Genomic DNA, 22,766 nt, shown 5'->3' with positions numbered 1-22,766 from the left:
GGCTTGATGGGCGGGACCGTGAGGGAAAGTGTGAGGGAGCGTGAAATAGTGAGGGGCCGAGAGGGATCCTGAGGGGCTGTGAAACCCTGAGGGCGGGACCCGCTCGGAGGGGCCGGGGGAAGGTGCGGAAGGAGCAGAGCGCCGCAGGCAGAGTCCCGGCAAGGGGGAAAAGGCCGCGGCGGCCCCCAGCTGCAGCGCCTCCAGGCTGGAGAGCTCAGGGCTAGCGCAGGGTCTGCAGGGGAGAAGAGCTGGTGCCCCTCAGAGCTCGGGTGCTGCGGCAGCGCTGGGGGCGCGGCTGAGGAGGGGCCAAAGAAGCACCAAAGGGGCTCCAAGAGCCATGGAGAGAGACTTAGGACAAGGGCCTGGCGTGGCTGGACACGGGGTATGGTTCACGCTGCCAGAGGGGAGATTTTGATTATAGAAATAAATAATTCCCTGTGAAGGTGGGCAGGCACTGGGTGCCCAGAGCAGCTGTGGCTGCCCCATCCCTGAAGTGTCCAAGGCCAGGCTGGATGGGGCTTGGAGCACCCTGGGACAGTGGAAGGTCCCTGCCCGTGGGTGAGGTTTAAGTTCTCCAGCCCAGCCCAGCGTGTGATTTATGTTTACAGGTGTCCAGCACTGCCCAGATGCCTCAGGGTGACACACAGGGCCCTGGTTCAGCTTTCCAGACAGTGGCACCAGGTCAGGAGAGGGTGACCTGCTCTGGGGATGCACCTGACTGCTGTGACACCACCACCATCCACATACCAGAAGAATGAAACAGCGACTGAAAACATTCACAAAGTGCCCATGAGCAGGTTTGCACAGCTCAGAGCTTTATTTCACAAGACCAAGATGGAACTCAGGCTTGATCTTACCAAAGCAGCCTCTGTTAACTTACCAGGTGGAAATTCCCCTGTCTCAGCTTTGAATATTCATTTCAGAGAAATTATAAAAGGTGGGCAAAGTATACCCAGGAGTAAACACTGCCAGTTTCTGCCCAGTGCAGAGCAGCTCTGCCTGTTTAATCCTGACCATCATCCAGCAGCTTCCCCAGGAAAAACTGTAGGGTTGGGTTAATTTATTAAGAGTAAAAATAAAAAAAAATCAAAAGGTGGAGAAGCCTGAGTTTACAACAGTTTGAGGAAACCTCAATGAGGCTCACATTTCTGAGTGCAGCAGAATTCTGTGGAAACTTAAACTTTGCTTCTGTGTAGAGCAAAAACCCTGGGAAATTCATTACAAATCTTTTTTCTTTTGCATATTTCCCTTATAAGTAGTAACACAGTCATGTAACCGAGGTGTTAGAGTCACTCTTTAGAAGGTTCAGTGCAAACTAATTGAAAACAGGTAATTATTGTTGTTGCAAACGTTGTTGCCAGGCGGTTGCCACACACAGTTGTGGCCTCTGCAGCCTTTCCTCCCCATCTGGGGCAGAATTTCAACATCACAGCAAAACTTTATGAACTGAAGTTACTCCCCACATCCACAGAAATAAATCCTTGCAGGATCCAATTTGGACAGGCTGTTTCTTTCATCTCCTAAGGCAGCGCTGTGTTCCCAGCATGGATGAAAGGGAATATTTTCAGGAATAAAATCCCCTGGGATTTCTGTAACCATGGTAACACATATAGATAGCAGGCCTGCTTCCAAGCCGTGTTTTATTGTTCCAGCAGTAAAGAACTGGATCTACGAATAACCATCCTGGCCACAGAGATGAAGTACTGCCCTTTTGCTTTCCCATCAAAATAAAATTTTAAAAATGTAATGTATTGCTACAGTTAAACATTCAGGATAAAGTGCCAAGATCAGTTCTGTCATAAATCTAACTGGGATGTCTTGTATCCTAAGCCACAGTGAGAAAGGGGGGAGTATTCAGATATTTAATGAGTAACAGATAAATATGAATATTTTTGTAATAATAAATTCATATTTCACTGCTGAATAAATACCAGCACTTAAGGTTGAAATAAAAATAAAAAAAATAAAAAACATCCCCATCAAATTTTCATGTGTTTTATTGAGGTGAACATACACATGGTCCACACAGTCAATGAAAATAGTCATAAAATAATTTAAGAACTTGTGTTGAAAGGTATTAGCAGCACCATTGGTATTGGAATAGCAGAAAACGCATCTCGGGAGGGCAGTGATGCTTGGGGAAAATGCCACCAACTTGGAACAGGGGATGGGAATGGCTTTGTCGGATGCTCTGGGGAGTTGGAGTTTTTAAAACACATTTTTTTTTTGCTAAATACTTTTGACGATTATTATTACAAAAAATACAACTAAATAAGATACTGCATAGTATTTTAATTAACATAAAATCGACATGGAGGTGTGTAAAGCAAGACTCAAATCTCTGCTTCCACATACATTTCATTTCTGAGTAGAGAAATCTAAAATTTAAAACCAAAATATAGACCTAGTGTATTCTCTAAAAGACACACTTTAGGTGGAACGTATCAGACTACGAAAATACATATCTTCCATTTTGTTTAATAATTTACTTTAGTTAAAAAGTTGTGAAATTCTCCTCATGAGAAGCGTATACAAATTGATGACTTTAGTAAATTAACAAATTTTTTTTTTTATTTTACTTTCTGTTTTTTGTTTTTTTTTTTTTTAAACAAGGCCTAGCCCCGCCGTAACAATTATACAAGGAAGAAAAGAGACTACATTTATATGAAGGAATACAAATTTACACACATTTTACAGTGACTTAATACCCTACACATCTACAAAATTCACAGTTATAATACAAGCAAGTACAAGGCCGGGATAAAGCTGTTGGATACCAAAAAAGTTCCTACTTTAAAAACAAACAAAAAACCCCAAATGAACGGGAAGAGCTTCAGCTGCGGCGGGCCGGGGAGGCTCAGCAGACGCACACGGCTTTGCGGGGCGGGTGGAACAGGGAGCTGCTGAGCTGCTTCTGCCCGCGGAGGCTGCGCCGCATGGCCAGGCGCGCCGGGCTCCGGCGCTGCGGGCCGGCGGCCGCGCCCCGCGCCAGCCCCCGCCGCGGCTTCTTCAGCGCCGGGCCCGAGTTGGACTCCTCCAGTGTCCGCTTAAAGCTGGCCGGGGGCGGCCTCTCCGCGTCCTGCGCCTTGCTGTGCCCGTTAGGGGACACCTTGAAGCCTTTTTGGTCCGTGCCTGAGTTGGCTGAGTTGGAAGGGGAGAGGCTGACCGACAAACCATTGCTGTAGGATTCTTGTAGCCTCAAAGCCAGGGCTTTGCTGCACTTCTCCTCCTGGGGGGCTGGATCCTTCGGGGTTCCTCCCGAGGAAGGTAAATTGCTTTTGGCAATCTCGTTTGGCAGCTCCAGGTATTTTTCTGAGAGCATGTTGCTGTGCAGGAGGGGAGGAATGGGCTCAGCAGAGTTCAGTCGTGGCCAGGGGTCATCTTCAACAAGCTGAGGGAAAAGGAAACAAAATACTTAGGGCATAAATATAATCATAGAATCACAGAGTGATCTGGGAAGGGACCTTCAAGATCACTTGGTTCCAAACTCTGCCATGGGCACAGACACCTTCCACTGTCCCAGCCGGCCTCGGACACTGCCAGGGACAGACTTTATCCTGTGAGGGTGCAGACAGTGTGTGGCACTTGGAGAATTTCCCTAAGCCTTATCAAAGGCAGGAGAATCCCACTCCACAGCAGATTCATCTCCTCTCCGTGTTGAGGGATGCAAACAATTCTGACTGGGATGTGAACGGCAGCTGCAGAGCACCGAGGGACCTGCAGGCAGCTGCTGGGAACTCGGGGAAAAGCAGTGCCTGTAAGCCCTGTCATCTGCAGCAGCAGCATTCCCAGCACTCAGCCAGGACTTCCCTCCAGACAGAGGCACTGCCCCCTGATTTATGTGTGCTCAGTGGCCAAAGAGCAGCAAGAGCCTCCTGACCTTTGTCATGTTCAGCACTCTCAGTTACTGCATAACCAGGCTATCAGGGGCTGGACACGCTCCTCCTCAAGCTGCCCACAGCGAGGGGCAGTGTCAGCCAGCTAAAAATATTCCTGTTTGCTGTGCAGTGACACTTTTTATTGACCATGGATCCCTCACAGCACATCCAGCCACTCCCTGGGAAGCACAGGCAGTGAGGAGCCGAGAGCCAGGCACTTCCTAAACTCTGCCCCTCATCTCCTGCAGCCCCTGAGAAGGGTTTGTGCCTCATTCTCAGTTTTACCAACAGAAAAATGGGGACAATACTTGCTCTCACTATCCACAGGGGGATTATGAAAGTTAGGGTTTATGCAGTGCCCTGAAGACAGGAATTCTGACCTTTTTAAAGATTTAATTGTGAAGTCGTCCCTGGTTACTCGGCAAGTCCTTCAAACGTAAATTTCAAGGCCACACTACACTCCCTCAGCAGAAGGCAAATGGCAGTTATTATTTTAAGAAAATCATGTGCTGGAAACTGAAATGCACGCTGCTGAATCAGTCAGGGACACATCTCCGTGAATAAACAGATGCTTCTGAAGCCACAACTCCAGGTTTAATAAAATGCACTCCAAAAGAAAAGATATCAGGATTGTTCCCAGCATCCACAGTGGTTTTCCACTCCTCTCTATTCCTCTGTGGCTCCCCATGTGTAGACAAAACCGTTTAGATAACATTCCTTTACTACACTTAGCTACACAAGAGGGAAGACCTTCATGAATGGAATTTTAAAGGTTATTCTTCATCTCAGTTCCTGCAGAAGCCAGAAGGACACCAGATCACACACAGAGAGCAGCTCTGGTAACGCTACTTCAGCTGCTCAATTTAATTTCTGACATTCTCTCACATAAAACTTAGTTTTATGTTTTTCATTGTACAAGACATTTCATGCTGTGGCTCTCTTCCCCAGCATCTGCTGCTGGTGCAAACAGCTGAGAGTGAAGGGGGCTTTGGGAAGCCAAGGAAAGGCAGAGGATGGACTGCTGGAGAGTGATGTAACAAAACAGGAAAAATAAACCACGAATCAGCAACTGAATTCCTCAACAATCCAATCAATCTTCCTCACTGGCCTCAGGAATACTGGAATTAATTTGGTATTAGTAATTGCTACCAGAAGGACAAGCAATTAAGAAAGACTTTTGTTTAATTAAGAAACTTTAGTTTGCATCTATTTCCAAATTAATTGTTTTGGCAGGTAGCAGCTGTCAGGCAGCAAGGCCATCCCTGCTTCCCTCACAGAAACTGTGATAGAAAATTTTAGGAGCACTTAAAATTCAAATTTTTTTTTCTCAAGATTTTACTAGGTTTAAAGCACTTTTCATGGATTTTGCTCTACTAGATGAAAGGGGAGGAGACAAAGTTGAAGCTTGCCATTTTATTAGCAGCTTGTTTCTCCCAAGGGAATGTTTAAAACTCCCTTTCTAATTTCTGCTTTCTTTTCCTTTGCCCAAAGGACAATTATCTGAAGATTCTGCAGAACATCAAAGGACAGTGACTTAAATCAGGAGCAGCTGGTAATTACTGAAACAAACAGCCACTCATAACTACACTCCAGCTCTTAGAGGGGGGAAAAGAAAAGCCACAACACAACAAAAACTCTCTGAAGAGCTCTGCTTTATGTTAACAACTCAAACTTGCAGCCTCCAGAAAGACCTTATGTTATGATGTCCCTGCCTCCAACAAAGAACATCAAATCAACCAGAGGAAGATAACGAGAACTCCTAGTACAGAAAGAAAATGTTCTTTACAGCAGCATGTGTTGTAACAAATTTAACCTTAAAAAAAAAAAAAAAAATCAAAGCCCAACACCACCATAACCAAACAAACCCAAATCAAAGCACGCCCTGTCAGGAACAGGTTCATGATCTGCAATCCCTGGGCTGGGCAAGCTACACAAGAACCTGGCAAGGCAGGAAGAGAAACTGCCCAGCCTTAATTCTAAGGGGTGTGTTGGGTGGTTTCTTTTTTGTACCTCTGAGCCCCATTCTGGTTCCTCTCTGCCTCAAAAGGCTGCCTTGAATTTTGGGGAGGGTCTCAGGAAACTTACTTTAAGAGACAATGCATTTCAAGGTTTGTAAAGTAACAGTACTAATTTCTTCCACCTTAGGGAGGGAACACAGATCAACAGCTACCAATAAACAACCAGCAGCAATTCTGAGCATTCCTACATTGGAACACCAACAGCAGAGTGTTAAAGTTCTTTAATAAACATTGTTAAAAGTTGGCCCAGTCCTCAAAACCTTTGAGGATATAACTGTGGATTTCACAGAACATCCAGAGCTAGAAGAGACCCACAAGGATCACAGAATGGCAACGCTATGTTTTAACCAACTGAGCCAATCTCAGTAATAGATTATCTAGACATATACAGTAAAAATTAAAACCAGCAACATTAAATAATGAGGCAAACTGACACCTGAGGAGTTTCTATGAGTATTTCTGAATCTCTGGCCACGTTCTGATCACCCCAGAGCTGGGGAGAGGCGGAAAGGAGGCACGGAGAGCCCTTACCTTGAGGGGGGGCGTGCAGCAGCGGGAGGGGGAGAGGCTGCCGGCATCGGGGCTGCTGTAGCTGGGCCCCTCGGCCAGGTTCAGCACCAGCTCCTCGTCGCCGTCCCAGCGGCCGCGCTCGCGCAGGGGCGCGATGCAGATGACGATGGCGCTCGTGTTGTCCGCCCGCAGCATCCGCTGCCGCCAGCGGCCCAGAGCCCGCCCCACCAGCATCCGGGCACAGGACTGCCGCGCCTCGCCCTGGGGACACAGGGACAGGGACACTGTCACACACTGGGACACTGTCACACACGGGGACACTGTCACACAGGGCATCGCACACAGGGACACCAGCATCCGGGCACAGGACTGCCGCGCCTCGCCCTGGGGACACAGGGACAGGGACACTGTCACACACTGGGACACTGTCACACACGGGGACACTGTCACACACGGGGACACTGTCACACACGGGGACACTGTCACACACGGCATCACACACAGGGACACCAGCATCCGGGCACAGGACTGCTGCGCCTCGCCCTGGGGACACAGGGACAGGGACGCTGTCACACACTGGGACACTGTCACACACTGGGACACTGTCACACAGGGCATCGCACACAGGGACACCAGCATCCGGGCACAGGACTGCCGCGCCTCGCCCTGGGGACACAGGGACAGGGACACTGTCACACACAGGGACACTGTCACACACGGGGACACTGTCACACACGGGGACACTGTCACACAGGGCATCGCACACAGGGACACCAGCATCCAGGCACAGGACTGCTGCGCCTCGCCCTGGGGACACAGGGACAGGGACACTGTCAGGGACACTGTCACACACTGGGACACTGTCACACACGGGGACACTGTCACACAGGGCATCGCACACAGGGACACCAGCATCCGGGCACAGGACTGCCGCGCCTCGCCCTGGGGACACAGAGACACTGTCGGGGACACTGTCACAGACGGGGGACACTGTCACACACGGGCACAGGACTGCCACGCCTCGCCCTGGGGACACAGGGACAGGGACACTGTCACACACGGGGGACACTGTCACACACGGGCACAGGACTGCCGCGCCTCGCCCTGGGGACACAGGGACAGGGACACTGTCAGGGACACTGTCACACACGGGGACATTGTCACACACTGGGACACTGTCACACACTGGGACACCAGCATCCGGGCACAGGACTGCTGTGCCTCGCCCTGGGGACACAGGGACACTGTCAGGGACACTGTCACACACTGTCACACACGGGGGACACCAGCATCCAGGCACAGGACTGCTGTGCCTCGCCCTGGGGACACAGGGACACTGTCACACACAGGGACACTGTCATACAATCACACCAGCATCCGTCCGGGCACAGGACTGCCATGCCTTGCCCTGAGGACACTGTCACACACGGGGACAGCAGCATCTGGGCACAGGACTGCCACACCTCACCCTGGGGATACACAGGGACACTGTCACACATGGGGACACTGTCACACACGGGGACAGCAGCATCTGGGCACAGGACTGCCGCACCTCACCCTGGGGACACACAGGGACACTGTCACACACGGGGACAGCAGCATCCAGGCACAGAACTGCTGCGCCTCACCCAGGGGACACTGTCACACAAGGGACACCACCTCACCACAAGGCACTTCATGCCACACACATCCCTACAAACCATGCCCCAAAGCACCTCCAGAAATACTAATTAAAACACATCTTCCTTCTTAACTCCACCTTTAAATCAGTTTGTGGTATATTCCACATGTACACGGTGCTTTAAATAGCAGAAAGAGCTTGTAACACAGCAGTAGCTTGTGATAGGTTGGAACACAACCTTACAGCCTTTCCAGAGCCCCTCGTGGGGTTTGCAGAGTGTTTATTCTCTGATGCTCCAATATAAATTCCCAACTGTTTTGGAAAATAAATCAGAGTAATTTAATTCAGTCTAAACAGTCTGCATTATAACATGCACCTTAATGTGAAATAAATTTAATGTTCAGACAGCATTTTGTGTAACTTCCTTAGAGAAGAAACTCATCATCTCTTTTATTACTTACAGGCAACACCCTGCTAGTTAAATTTCCCCAAAACATAAAGCAAATAATTTAAGCTATGTTAACACTCGTGGTATTTAGCATCAGCCACATTGTACCAACTTTTATGTTGTGGCAAAACCATCAATGTGCCTAAAGCCCACCAACTCTGCAGGGTACTTCTCATCCCTATCAGGCTGACCAATTTTTAGAGGGAACAAAGAAGAAATTTCCACTCTGAGTTCTGGCCACTGCTCTCACCATGAAATACTTCTTCTCCTCGTGATCCTGGCACATGGAGATGGCATCCTGAGGTGGGATCATGTTCCAGAGCCCGTCACTGCCAAGGATGATGTACTTGTGCTTCTGGGGGTCAATCGTGTGCACGCTGGTGTCAGGCTCGGGGGACACCACAAATTCCCCACTGTAGAAGTCGTAGCTCCAGAGATCACCTGGCAAAGCAGAAAACAGGTTGGAATTCTTATGTAACACATGAGAAATCTCACTCTTGGAAAATAGAGAAAAATGTTCCATCCCAGAAAATCCAACACCATCAGTCTTGAGTCACCAGCAGGAACATAAAGAAATTCCAGCCCCGTCACTGCTCAGCTGCTGCCACCTTCTAATCCTCTTTAAACTAAATCAAGATGTAATCAGGGGTGTTCTACTCTCTTAAAACAAGTATTTGTAAAAAAAGGAGAAATTAAACAGATTAATACCTAGAAAATGGTGAAACCTTAACCACTCTCCAAAATAAAACCTATGTGAATTAATTGAGCTCTCCTCAAACAGAAGCAAAACCTTGCTTTGTTGATCCCACACCAAACGTGCAAATATTCCTGTGCACAGGTGCCACAGGGAAGGGACACAGAGAAAGCAAAGGAGGAGACTGAAGCCTTTTCCCTGTTAAATAAATCCCCTTTGCCTTTCCTTTTCCTCCCACAGCTCGAGCATCACTTGCAAGGCCACACGGAAGGTTCTCTGCAGCCGAACACCACGTGCCAAGTCTGGGAGCTGGACAGAAGCCACAGGAACACAGACACTGCTGGGCTCCAGCAGGAGGGCAGCAAATAAGAGCTCAAGCCTCTCCCTGGGATGGCCTGGTGCAGGGAACATTTCTATTTTTAAATGTCTCTCACTGTGTGAATGAGTTTGGGGTCACCTCGCCAGAAACAAAGCTGAACAACGCATCCGAGTCAAATCAGTCCCTGGTTCAAGAGCTCCCTCCAAACCATCCTCAAATAAAAACCACTCCAGCAGAAAAATGCATTTCCATATCAATTTATTTCTATTCTATTTATCAAGTACACTTCAAAAATTAAAAACATTTTCTAAGGCTAGGCCTTCAAATCAATAATAGTAATTATTTTCCCTAACACCTCTTTTTAAAATTTATTTCCATGTTCATAAGCAGCTTCCTGTAGTGATAAGCAGCAAAAAGTAACATTATTATTACTGCAAACACTGGCTACATTTCTATGTGCAGAACACAGCTTTAAAAGCAGAAATTAATTGAACTGTCAGAGCTGAGCAGCAAACAGAAGCTCAACAATTCAAGAGTAAGGTTTTGTCAGGCTCTTCCTTTTCTTTTTGCTGGACAAAGCCTGGAGCTTCTTCCACATCCATCAGCACCCTTTTAAAGACAATAAATAAGCTTTTTGTCTTCCTCCTTGCCTCCATTAGCTTTGCCTTAAGCTATCAACCAGTTGAAAAGACTCTTCCAGAAGCAGGAAAGGGAATACTTCAACTCAATTACCCCAACTCCACCACAGCCCATCCTCATTAAAGCCCCGCTCCCACAAGCACATGCTGCTAATGAGAGCTAATTAAAAGCCAAGCCTGCTCCGACAGAGGTGCACTCGGCTGCCACAGGCTGCCGACAAAGCCAGCTGGCAGAGAGATCAAAATAAATACTGAAACAGAAGAGCTGAGCAATTCTTGCATGTGAACTGCCACGGAAAGTCCTCCTGCACTCCAAGTTTCTCACATCGCTCTGGCACGGCCACAGCAGGTAAAACTAACAAGAGCAGCATCACTTAGCAAAATATATCATATTTTTATACTTCCATTTGCCAGTTTGTTCATACTCATGTGGGAGAAATGACAAAATGTTATTAGCTGAATCAGGTTTTTAATTAAAAACACAGTGCTGGGTGATAAAAATAACCTGATGTTCATTAATTTGAGTTCTTTAATACGTGTGTCATCGTGTCCATCTGCTGCCCTTCCCGAGGAAACAGCCAAGCACTCATCACACTGACTCCAGGGGATCTGCTCCAAGAGATGGAGGCTCCTCACAGGGATAACGGGGAATATCACAAGGCCAGCTCCAAGGATCACAAATTTCTGAAGGGCACAGCGTGAGCCCACAGCCCCTTCCACCCCTGAGCCCACCACGGCCAGCCCATCTCACAGGGAGGGGAACATTTCTATTTTTATTTCTTGTTTTTCCCTGAAGGGCAGAGCTCCCCAACCTAAGGCAAAGCTTTCTGGAGCTGCTGCCCAGCTGTGCCCCCCTTTCCCTGCCCAGCTGCAGAAGTTGAACACCCCAGCAGTACAAACCTGCAGAGGTATTTTCTGTGGCAGCCTCTGTACAGCTCTGGGAAGGGAAAAGGGAGAGGGGAGCAGGCCAAAAGCAGAGAACACGTTTCCCTGAGCATTTCAAAGTGCTCAGAAGTCTTTAATTGTGTTCCAAAGCAAGCTGGCAGAGCAGTGACCCTCTGGCAGCCTGGCATGTGCCAGAGGCTGGTGTTCCAGGCTCTCAGGCTTCCATTTGGGAGCCAGACTATTTTTGCTCCGAATTAAAACCCAAACATTTACAAAACTCTTGACAATTTTGTTCTTTAAAAACTTACTGGGAGTATTTCTTTCAGTGCGAGTTTGCATATTTCTTTTCCAAACTAAAAAAAAAAAGTTATTAATGTAGCTCCTTCCATATCTTCCAGAAAAACCTGTTTCTTAGTCCTGACTCAAACCAGAATAATATACAGAGATCTCCAAGGCATCTTACAAAATGAAATAGATGTTTGAAATCAGACACTAAAAGAGCAGGAAACTAATTCAGCTGCCTGTAAGAATGTATCAAACTAGGCAGTCTCTCTTACTGTTACCTTGTAAAATACAACAACAAAGCTATTTCTAAGTCAAGTGCTGCCAGGAAAGTAATGGTAGTTACAAACAAAAACATCCATCATGTAAGTGGGCTGGACTGGATTAAGCCCAAAGCCTTCTTAGAGTAAAAGCATGTCCAGAAATTGCATAAATCAAATCTTTCATTTCAGTTTCTGGAGATGCTGTTTTGCATATAAAAAGGGCTTTTGATTTTAATAGAGGAAAGAAAAAACTTTACTTTCATAACTCAGTCCAAAATAAAACCTCAGTTTGATTAATCCCAGAGCTTTTTAAATCAAAGTTTTTCTCCACAAGGAGCCACAGGTGCCCTCACATGATGCATGTTACACACAGATCCCCAGAGCAAAGCACACACTGCATTTGGCACAGCACATTTATCATTTTGTCTCAGGGCTGAAGAAAATTGTACAAGCTACAGCAAGATATCCTGAGGACAAGAAAAGAATCCCAAACGCACCCCACGTTTGTCTGTTTTTATAGAGATAAAACAGAAAAATAATTATAAATAGAAGCTGGAAATTGCTGTAAATACAACTTACACAATTTCATGTGACTCAGGTTCATGGCCTACAATGGAGCAGGAAGGAAAATCTGAGTGGCAGCTGTGCCCACTCTATTTGGTAATTTAATTTTAAAAACCAGTTAAATGCATGTAAACAACCCTAAAATCTTACACAGCAATTTCCTCAGATCAGTTGAGGTCAGCCATAGCCTCTTCTCCAGGATTTCATGGTATGTGCATTCAGAGAGCTTCACAGAACAGCTCTGGCATCCAGTCAGTTGTTCTGGAAAACAGCTTCCCTATCCCTGTCAAAGATTCCTGCAGCAGCTGCCCCTGGATTCCCTGTTCTGCTGCTGAACTGCTCCTAGAGGGCAGCAGGAAATCCCTGCTCTTGGGGAGAGTCAAACCTGTCCTGTGGAAGCTGCTCCACCTGAAATAGGGGTGAGTCTATTGTATTCTACATTAAAAAAAAAAAGAAAGCAGAGTTCATGTTCCCACAGGAGGGAGTGGTTGAACTAACGGGCTCCTGGCTCAGGTTTCATCCTTCATTCATTTAAACACCTCCAGCAGTGCCAGGCAATCCCTCACCACACATTCTTGAGTACCTATTACAAGGCAAATCAGTATATTAAAAAAAAAAAGATGTTCTCATTGCCCAGAAAAGGTCAGCAGAAGTAGCTGTGAAAACACAGAACTACAGCTTAAAATGGTTTATTAGAAGATACAGCAACCTGCTGTGTGCATTAAAGCATCTTACAGATGCTCTACAGGGACAGCACAAAGCCCAAATACTTCTGACTTGTTATGGAGCTATAAATAAACCAAGCATTATTTAAATACTTAAATACAGCCACTGTGCATACCACAAATGCTCATTTTAGGGTAGAAGGACACTTCTGACAATCAGAATGGGGAAGGGTATGTCAACAGAATTAATCTGGCCACAAGGATTCCTTCCACACCCGGATTTTCTGCTGGCTGACTGCAACTTTTCCACTTTATTCCTACTATTCCTACTAAAACCTTTCTTCAACTCCTTCAGAGGGCATTAGACTTAAAGATTGGGGGATGAGACTACATCAAGATATTTTAAAGTGTTGTAAGAGAGAGATACTTAAAATACCATCTATGATCTAAATTTTAGGGGTTTTAATCAGATAATCTCCCCCATTTTAAATAAAATAAATTCCCAACTCTAAGCTTCTCTGTTGAGAGATTCTTCTTGTCCTGCTAAAAATTTTTATCCAGGCTGGGACCAGGCAGGAGGGGAGGCTGGTCCCAGCATGGGGTTTGAGCTTTCAAATCCCAAAATTGATAAGAGATAGGTGTTCCCATTTTTTGGACCTGAAAACTCTCCAGTAATCCTCTCTTCATGCACTTGCTGGCAAAGAATGCACTGGGGGCTAACAAACGCATGGTTCCTTGAACTCCCATCTGCACACAAACCCCAGCCAAATCCTTTTGTTCAGTTTGCTGGGAGCAATCAGATCAAAAGCCAGTCAGCTCTTTAGACAGGCAACAAACTTACAATCACAGGAACAAAAGATGCAGCAAAATTAAGCGTTCACATTTTGCAATCCAGAAATAACACTTCCCATGTCCTGCAGGAGGGAACAACAGGAATGTGCTGCTCAGGGGATGAAGGTTTTTTTTGCAACTCATTTATTAGCTCCCAAGGATTCACTCAAATTCTCAAGTCAGTTCTCCTAACCACAAACTCTATCCTACTTGAAATATAACACATAAAGACTTTCAAATACTGAGAAAAAGTCCTTAAAATTAAAATTTTTAATTTTCAGGCACCTGTGACGCCTTGCTTGACACACAGCTGACTCTTCCATGTTCATTATCACTGCAAACTTCTCCTTAACTCGGGACAAATCCCTGCGGCAGAGCTATTCCTGCCTGTGAAATCAGACCCAGCAAGGCTCTGGAATGAGCCAGACCCTGGTCCCAGAACAGCCTGTCCCCACGGGCACTGCCAGCTGACCCAGGAGCACTGACAGCACTGCCACGGGCCTGCCAAGCTGCCAGGCAGGAGTTACAGCACAGCTCTTACAGGTAAAAACCACACTCACACCAGCCAAACCTGTTCTGGGTACCCCTGCAGAGAGGCCTCTTCACTGCACACAGGTAAAAAAACATGAGCAGCCAAAGACTGGCTTTCTGCAATTGAATTTAAGGAGAAAAATGACCAGAAACACTAACACTCATAGGTAAGAGATACCCAATAATTCAGTTAAGAAGTACTTCTCAAAAAAAATCATCACAGGATATTCCAGGACAATTTCTAGTCCTGCAATATCCCTTTCTGTCCTTGGAATGAGGTGCTCCTCAAAGACAGTTCCTCTCAGTTCTAGTGCTCCCATAAAGGCAAGTTAAACAGATTTGACTTTCATCCCATTCTATGCCGAGTCTTAAAAAAAAAAATATCCACAAAAGAAAGACTGAAGCAATACACCATCCAGCAAAACTTCATTTCTGGTGCAAATGAAAATGTGCAAGCCCTGTGTGTCTCCAGGAGGGAAAACACATTTGCCTCCTTCTCACTGAGATAATGGGACTGTAATTTTTGACTAGTTGGTGGTAAAATTAAATCCCATCCTTGTAGGGCTGACACTGAAAACCCTGCACGTTGTAAGTCACGTTCTTCTCTCCCCAGTTGCAGCATTATTCAAAAAATGCAGTACTATTGTATTAAAAACACACTTTTCAAGGCCCAGAATTTGAGGAGGCAAGCGAGGAGACCTCTGTAAATTCAGTGTTTGAGCAAAGGCAGGGATGAACTGAGCTGAGGGCACTCACCCAGGGCCCTGGCCACGGCCAGGAAGGGGATCTGGTCGATGACGGTGCTGCGGCGCACGGGGCCGTTGTGGGTCAGCCGGGGCCTCTTCCACACCACACGGTTCACACCAGACTTATTGATCACACTGAAAGCACCAGACAGGGCCAGAGGTTAGCAACAGCAATGAGGAAGTTGGTGTCAATGAGGCAAAACCAGGTAAATGTGCAAATGTGGAGGTAATAACGATGGCACGCTTGGGGAAGTTCCTATTTCAAAACACTCGACAGCATTTTGATACTTTTGTAGAAAGCCAAGGGGAAAAGTGAGAGATGAGGGGCAGAAGAAAATAAAAAATGAGGTAATGAAGACCTGGAAGAAATTCTGTCTAGTTACAACATATGCAAGAGTATCTTTTTAATCTGTCAGAGACAGAGCAGAACTGGATTTGCCTCCCTCACATGAGGACCTTCAACATCAGCTCACTCAGGTGTAAATTCCACACAGTTCCTCCTTCAGTGTTCTCCATCTCCCAAAATTTGGCTGTACAGAGCAGCATGGCACAGTTGAAACAACAGGAAAGAAAGGAGCAGCCTCCTGAAAAGATTTGCTGATGGAAGGAACACCAACAGGAGGCAGACACAAAAGAGGAATTGTCCCGGGCTGGTGTCTGCAGGAAGCAGGAGATAGGGAGAACAGCTCTGCATTTGCATGTGAACACCTGCTCCGAGGCACTGAGCACTGCTTGGCTCTCCCAGATGGCATTGGAGGGTCAAAGGAGCCACAGAGCAAATAACTGGGGCAGCTGTGTCAGGCAGAGAAGAAAGAAGAACAAATATGAACCATCAAGGAATAAGAGCTAATGAAACCAGGAACTAGCAAAGTTTGGTCCCAACCAAGTTAGGAACTGGATACTTGAAAGTTCCTTTCATCCAAGGGAACAGCCATTGGTAATTGGAAACTGAGCAGCTCTGGAACAGCCTCAAGATTCCCCATGCTGAAGCCATTCAAGATGCACTTCCTGACACTTCAAAGGCCTTAACGACTGCAAAGTCACAAACACCACATCCTAAAACCTGATCTCATCCACTTGTACAGCTAATGACCACACAGAGCTCACTTCAGTCACTATTGGAAAGAAAACCTCATCCCACACTCAGACTGTCACTGGGAAAATAGCATTTTAATGAAGACTCCCTCATGCTCTCTCATCAAGTGTTCCCAGTTTGCTCTCATGAAAGACCAGGCATTCCCAAGCACAGCTGCACAGTTCCACCTCACTCCCACCACATGCCTCACAATCAGCCTGGGAAAACCAGGAGGAGCACCAGTAAAAATAAAAAAAAAATTAAAAATTAACCATTCTTGGAGATACTAAGTTTCAGAGGATGCTTCTTTGCACCTTCAGAGATTTCCAGTCTCTGAGAAACATCCTAGAAACCCACAGCAAAACTGCCTCTGGACAACTCCCACCTGCCAGAGGCACAGATACCTGCAGGTTAATGGGCTGAGAGCATTTCCAGATGAATGATGTCAGCAGGAAAAGCTTCAGTGATCCCTGCTCCGAGCAGCAAACCGTGCCCATCCATCTGGTGCAGCACTGGGAGGACACAGAGCTTCCAGATCCCAGCTCTTGGAGTTGTCTCCAAACATTTGTGCCATCTGACAGAGCCCTGCCTGCTCACCCTCACTCCCAGGGAACACACACCAGCTCAGGTGTGCCAATATCTGCCAGCTCCTGCCAGGGAAGGAATGGCTCCTGGAAGGACAGGTGCTAAATTGTGGTGTTAGAACAGCAAAAGGAGAGTTTTGTTTCAAATCCAGGATTTTTCTCATGTTCCCTAAGCAGAAGTTTTGAGGAACCTATTCAACAGCTGCCATTGTCATCTTGGGGACAATGCAGGATGCCTGAGAAATTAAAGAGTGCTGTGACAAACTGGACATTCCAGACCTTGTATCATTTTACCTATGTGAAAAGGCAATTTGCACAACATGAAGGTTCCTCAGAATTTAAAGGAAAATAGGCCAAAAATGAACATCTTTGCTTGCAAAAAGTTGTTGGTGAACATTTAGAACTGTAACCACCCCTCAGCTGCATGATCCACCAGAAAACTAAAGTTCTGGATATACCATAAACCACTAGCAAGAAACACAACTGTGTAACAATGGATCCCTGTAATTTATTCCTCAGTAAGCTGTAAGAAAAATTAAGAGGACAAAAAAAGAATAGCAGAGATTCAGCTCCTTGTGTGCCCACCCACAACAAGCTCAAGCTTAGTGAAAGGAGACAAACCTACCTGCCCCCAAGGCCTTCAATTCTCTCCCTTTCTTTGGGAAGTTCTGGCTTGTGGTCCTGTGTCACCTCCACAGCTCTCACAAAGTCATCCTTGGGGTCGTCCTGGACCCCCAGCACCACTCCCGAGTCACCCACGTGGGCCACGTACATCTTGGAGCCACGGATGATCACCACGCTGGCCGTGGTCCCCGACGTGCTGGGCAGGCCTGTCATGGTCTTGGGCCACTCTGCTGCAAGGAGAAACCAGGCAAACAACAAAAAACAAAGACAAAAAGCACAGGTTTAGTTCTGGGGAACTGGGAATGTTGTGAGGGGTGCCTCCCTCTGAGGCTTGGGGGATGTCACAACAACAGCCAGGCCAAGAGGCGTCCCCAGGTCCCCCCACTCCTTGGACATCCTTCCCCAGCCTCAGCTCAAACTGACACAGCATCAAAGCACCACAGCAGGGCTCTAAAAACTGCCTCCTCTGGTTTGGTATTCCAAGCATCACTAGAACACGGGGGAAGATGTGCTCCTTGGGGGTTGAACAGGATCAATGAAGTGTTTCATTGAGAGCTACTCTTCACTTCCCTGTCTGAAGGAGTAGAAATGTCCTAAATTCAGTTATTTTGTCTGGATATTTGATTGGCAATCAGGATTTGTGGACATTCCTGATCTCCTTAGGAGGGAGAAAACCTGCTATTTTACTTTCATAGGCTGAACAGCAACATTTTGTGCTGAATGACATCTCAAATGTTTTACTCACATTTCCCTTTTCTGAATAATTCAGACTATCTCAGTGTGCTCTCCTTAAATTCTACAGGAGGTATCCCTGGGATTCAGAGTAATAACAACAACATCTGGTTAGGGAAATCTTCAACTGCTTTGCCCTCAAACCACTTCTATGAACTTGCTGTTACACTACTCTCCCCAATTACATCCCATCCAAATTTCTCTTTCATGCCTTTCCTATTTTTGTGTCTACACACACAAGTTCATCTTTCCCCAAGAGTGCACAAACTGAGACAACACCCCCATGGAGCCACAGCCCAGCCACACCATCCTCCTCCCCACCCCAGCACCCACAAAAGCAGGCTGAGCTCCCAGTTATCAGTTGATTCCAACTGCCAACAGCAACCTCATGTTTCTTCTTCGCTGCACCCACTCAGCATCTTCAGACAAATTCCAAAGGGAGCCTCATCTCCCTGTCACATTCTATCTCCTGCACTTCACAAGTCAGGCTCACACAGCACAACACGAGAACTCCACTGTGACACAAGCTGTTTGCAGGAAATACCCAGCTCAGGCTGCCAAAGCACTGCATTCTCTATTTGTGCCTGTGGCACAACAAACACAGGGCAAATAAACACACGAGGAAAGAAAAGGAAAACCCAGTTATACCTTATCCTCTGTGAAAACAGCTATTTTAACCTTCTAAAGCTGTAAACAGAATAAAAAAAAAATTAAGAACTTCAGTTCTAGTGGCACTGAATGATGTTCTGGTGCCTGAGGGAAGAAGACATGGAAGAGGTAATGGAAAAGAAGAATTTGGAGAAGCAGAATTCACAGGCAGGATGAAGATAAAAGTTGCATTTCCTCAGTGTGAGCTACCAAGACATCCAGCTCCAGCACAATTTAAACATTTAAGTTCCAAGAGTTCTAGCTTTGTGTTCTAAATACTAAAACACTTTCTCCCTAGGAGCAGCTTTATTTCAAGAACACAAACATTCAATCAGCTTATTGAAAGTACTTTGGCAGTTTTAACTGTGGATATTAAATCTAACACATTCCAAAAGGAAAGCAAACAAGGGAGGGAGCCAAGTGGTAATGAGGACTTCAACCATGTACTTAACAGAAAACAAGCTGCAACTAATGAGTTTCTGTCAGTGTAACAACCTCTGAACAGCAATAAAATGTATTAGAGAGTCAAATCAGTCTTTATGGGGACGCAGAGCAGAGAGAAGGAAATCACCCACTTGTGGGAAAAAGAATGATGCAGCAGCCGCAGATTTTAGGCTCAACAAAACCCGGAATTATCTGCCCGTCATCCTAAAATTGCAATTCATGCCTTGCTCCTGTTCAGAGATAAGTATTAGATACAGCCCAGTCCTCTCTGTAGAGATTGTCTCACCAGGAACCAGCAAAAGTGTCAAAACTGCTGAGCTTTCTTCTGATTTCAAGTACTAAAATCAAATCCATGCATCCAACTCCTCCATGGATCAGGAGCATCAACAGCATATCTTTCTAAAACATTTTCCCCCCTCTACTTGAAAAGCACTGCCCTTTACACTCAGCTTTGTAACTTTGAACTCATAAACTCTAATGAGTAGCTTCCAAAATGAACTCTTACTCCAGAAGATCTTTGACATTCAGAGAATTTTCTTACTGCAGAATTAACGCCAAAAACGATCAATGGGTATTTTTCTGGTTTAGTTTTTCTGGTACTGTCATGATCAGTGTGGTTTGTTGTCTATCAGGGGATACCCTACAGAACTTCCAACAACCAAGAGAGCAGCTGAGTACAAGCTTCCCTTCCAACAGCCAACTGGAAGCAATAAAGACTCCATCCTCCACCCCAAAATTCCAAACCATTCTCCCACACCCTTCAAGATACCAACACAGCCAGGCTCCACTTTGTGTCCACAGGATCACCACCACACAGTTAAAAAGCTGCTTTACACGTGGTAATATGGAAAATTATTGCCTGTCAGTAGAATTCACACTGGGACTCCATAACAGGATGAAGCAATAAACTAGAGATAATGATGGGCTTGTCCCGCAGAACTCGGGCTGTTAAGCACGTGCAGCAGGAATCAGGAGGAGCAAACATGCTCTGGAGTTCACTAAACAGCCCACCTCGAGGTGCCATCAAAGGCTCCCAGCCAGAGCTGTGCTGTTTCTCACAACAATTTAAATTGCTTCCACAACCCCGGTGCTGTTTGCTAAACACCCATTACTAAACAGAGCTTCCTGCACTCTTCTCCTCCCAGCCTTGGTGCTCACACAGAGTTCCAGTGACAAATAACACACCAGGGCCACAACAGCCAAAAAACTGAACCCCTTATCTTCCCCCAGCCCATGCCATGTCCCCCTGTTCACACATTTTGCTCCTTATCACCCAGCCCTGCAGCCCAGGAGGCTGCACACCCCATTGCCAAGGATGTGGTCAAGTTCTGGTGCTTCTTAAATTCACACCCTTCCCTCTGTACCCTCAAATTTACTGCTCCTTCCCCCGATATCTCCTCAAGTATCTGACATTTGCACAACTTCTCTATTTTGCTATTGAAGAAAAAGGAAAATGAAACTGTCATTACCCCACACCCCTCCGAAACCACTCACTGGAAGCCCAGGGTGCTCTGAGCACAATTCTTGCTTTTCAGGTTTCCCTCCCAAGCCCAGCTGTCACTGTCGCTATTCTGGATCCAGTTTTACCGTGTTCCACACCTCCCTTCACATGCTGAACTCTGCTCTTGCTTTTTCTCTGAAGCTTTGGAATGCCTAAATGCACAAACGATACACACATTCTATATAAACAACCACACTCTAAGTCAGAACCTTCATCTTAGGAAGAAGAAAAGCCTTTCAGAAACTCAAACTGCAGCCTCACAAGACCTCGGGGAGAAGGATGAGTACAGGAATGATGACTGTCACTTGTCTGGGCATGCTCCTGTCCTCAACATTGACTTCTTTACAGCTTATATGCTACTGCAATTAAACAACTAACACATACGTAAATACTAATGATATATATTTATATCTATCAAAACCATCCTCAGGATACTAAGGATGCGTTTTCTATTTGTCAGGGACACTGAGTGTTCCCCCATGCTCACATATGAGCGAGTTATAAACCAGCCACATTTCAATTCTTCCATCAGGACTCACAAAAACAATCAGAAGCACCGCTAGGGAAAAAACATTCCCAGAGCATTTCAGTTTGTTAAAATTACTTTTTTTTCCCCCCCTTTTCATGACGCAAGGGAAATCTAAGGGGGAGTTCAGTGCGATTACCCAAGGCAACAAGATGAAAACCTTCCCAACGAATCGAATTTGCAAATTGACGCTTAACACCCTGAAAACAAACTGCAGCCCTACCACCGCACCATTCCCAGCTACGTAACACAGCAGCGTATCCTCGCCTTGTGTTTACATCTCTCTCCTCGCAGCGTGCCCTCCAGTTTTTCTCGTTCTCCGCAATTACCCGGCGGGGCGGCCGGGCTGCTCTCCGCGGTTCCCGGGGATGGCAGCGCCGGAGGGAGGGCAGCAGGAGGGAGGGAGGCACTCACGATAGCGCGGAGAGGGGGAGGAAAAGGCGGCGCGGGGGCAGCGGAGGGTCCGCGGCGGGCGCTGGCACTTACGCAGCTTTTTCCACATGGCGCGGTGGCAGGCGATGAAACCCTTGCGCAGGGCCGCGCACACCTCGGCCGGCTTCGCCGAGCAGAAGCCCTTCTGCTTCTTGATGAAGCCCCACAGGTTCTCCCGGGCGAACTGGGCCGCCTCCCGCCCGCCGTGCCCGTCGCACACGGCGAAGAAGGCGACGGAGCGGCGCGGCCGCCGCCCGGGGCCGGTGCCGGGGGGCTGCGCCCCGTCCTCGGCCGCCCGCGGGGTCGCCCCTCGCCGCCGCCCGCTCTCGGCCGGGGGCTCGGCGGCGCTGGGGCCTGCGGGCGCCGCTCCGCCTTTGTGCGCCCCGGCCGGCGGCGGCTCGGGCTCCACCACGATGTGGGTCACGTCCTCCATGTATTTCCTGCCGCCCTGGTCGGAGAACACGCTCACCCCGAGCGCGTACGGCCCCTCCATGGGGAGAAGCGGGCGGCGGCTCCCGCCGCTGCCCGCCCGCCGACGACTATTGCTGCAGACGGCGGCGGCGGCGCCCGGGCATGTCCGGCCGCTCCCGCTGCCGCTCGCTGCGCCCGCCGGAACGGGAACGGGCCCGGCCCGCCCAGCGCCCCCTGCCGGCCCCGCCGCGGCGGAAGGGGCGGCGGGCGCGGCCGGGCTCCGCCGCGCCCCCTGCGGCCGGCGGGTGGGAGCCCGAAGCCGCGACAGAGAGCCCGGGCGGGACGGGAGCCGCCGGTCCTGCGGCTCTCCCTGCCCAGACACGCCAGCAATCCCCCCGGGCAGCGCTGTCCGAACGCTCCTGGAGCGCCGGCAGCCAGCCTCGCGGCCATGCCCATGCCCTGGGGAGCCCAGCGGTCTCAGAACCTTTCCTGACACAACTCGAGGCCGGTCCCTCGGGCGCTGTCGCTGCCCCTCCTGTCGCCCTCACGAGGAAGGTGCAGGGAGCGATGAGTGTCCCCCAGGTCCCACGCGACCCAAAAAGGCTTCACAAAGCTCAGCATCACAAGTAGGATGCAGGACGGGGAGCGCAAGATTCCTCCCCTTGCTCCAGGAACTGTTACTCAAATCACTGAGCTGTTACTCTGCTCTCCTGTCCCAGGAACCCCACTGTTGCTCAGATCCCCCGTATTTCCCCGCTCCTTGCTTTCATCCCCGTTTTCCCACTCGATTCCCACCGATGACCCCTCTGGAATTACACATCCTGGCACGGTTTTATGCTCATGACCGTTTAAGACGTTTCCTTCACGCTGGAGGGGTTTGTGTATTTCGGTTTTAT

General features: G+C 47.8%; 1 protein-coding gene and 1 long non-coding RNA gene across 2 annotated transcripts; one reads left to right on the top strand and one right to left on the bottom strand.

The window, feature by feature from the left end:
• Nucleotides 1-8: 8 nt before the first annotated feature.
• On the top strand, nucleotides 9-2,601 carry LOC146765764 (uncharacterized). The gene is made up of 2 exons (XR_014949539.1): nucleotides 9-382; nucleotides 609-2,601. It is a non-coding gene; the product is annotated as an uncharacterized LOC146765764 (long non-coding RNA).
• PPM1D (protein phosphatase, Mg2+/Mn2+ dependent 1D) lies at nucleotides 1,980-22,074 on the bottom strand. Its single transcript, XM_077787572.2, has 6 exons — nucleotides 21,514-22,074; nucleotides 17,178-17,406; nucleotides 14,904-15,028; nucleotides 8,726-8,916; nucleotides 6,428-6,667; nucleotides 1,980-3,391 (listed from the first exon to the last, which is right to left on the bottom strand). Exons 1-6 carry the CDS (start codon nucleotides 21,950-21,952, stop codon nucleotides 2,858-2,860), a joined length of 1,758 nt encoding a protein of 585 aa, XP_077643698.2. The 5' UTR covers nucleotides 21,953-22,074; the 3' UTR covers nucleotides 1,980-2,857.
• Between the last annotated feature and the right edge of the window lie 692 nt (nucleotides 22,075-22,766).

The sequence above is a fragment of the Lonchura striata genome, chromosome 19 (assembly GCF_050655825.1).
Source record: "Lonchura striata isolate lonStrDom1 chromosome 19, ASM5065582v1, whole genome shotgun sequence".
NCBI classification, from domain to species: domain Eukaryota; kingdom Metazoa; phylum Chordata; class Aves; order Passeriformes; family Estrildidae; genus Lonchura; species Lonchura striata.
Note: the sequence above shows the minus strand (reverse complement) of the source record. Positions and strands in the feature narration are given on the sequence as shown.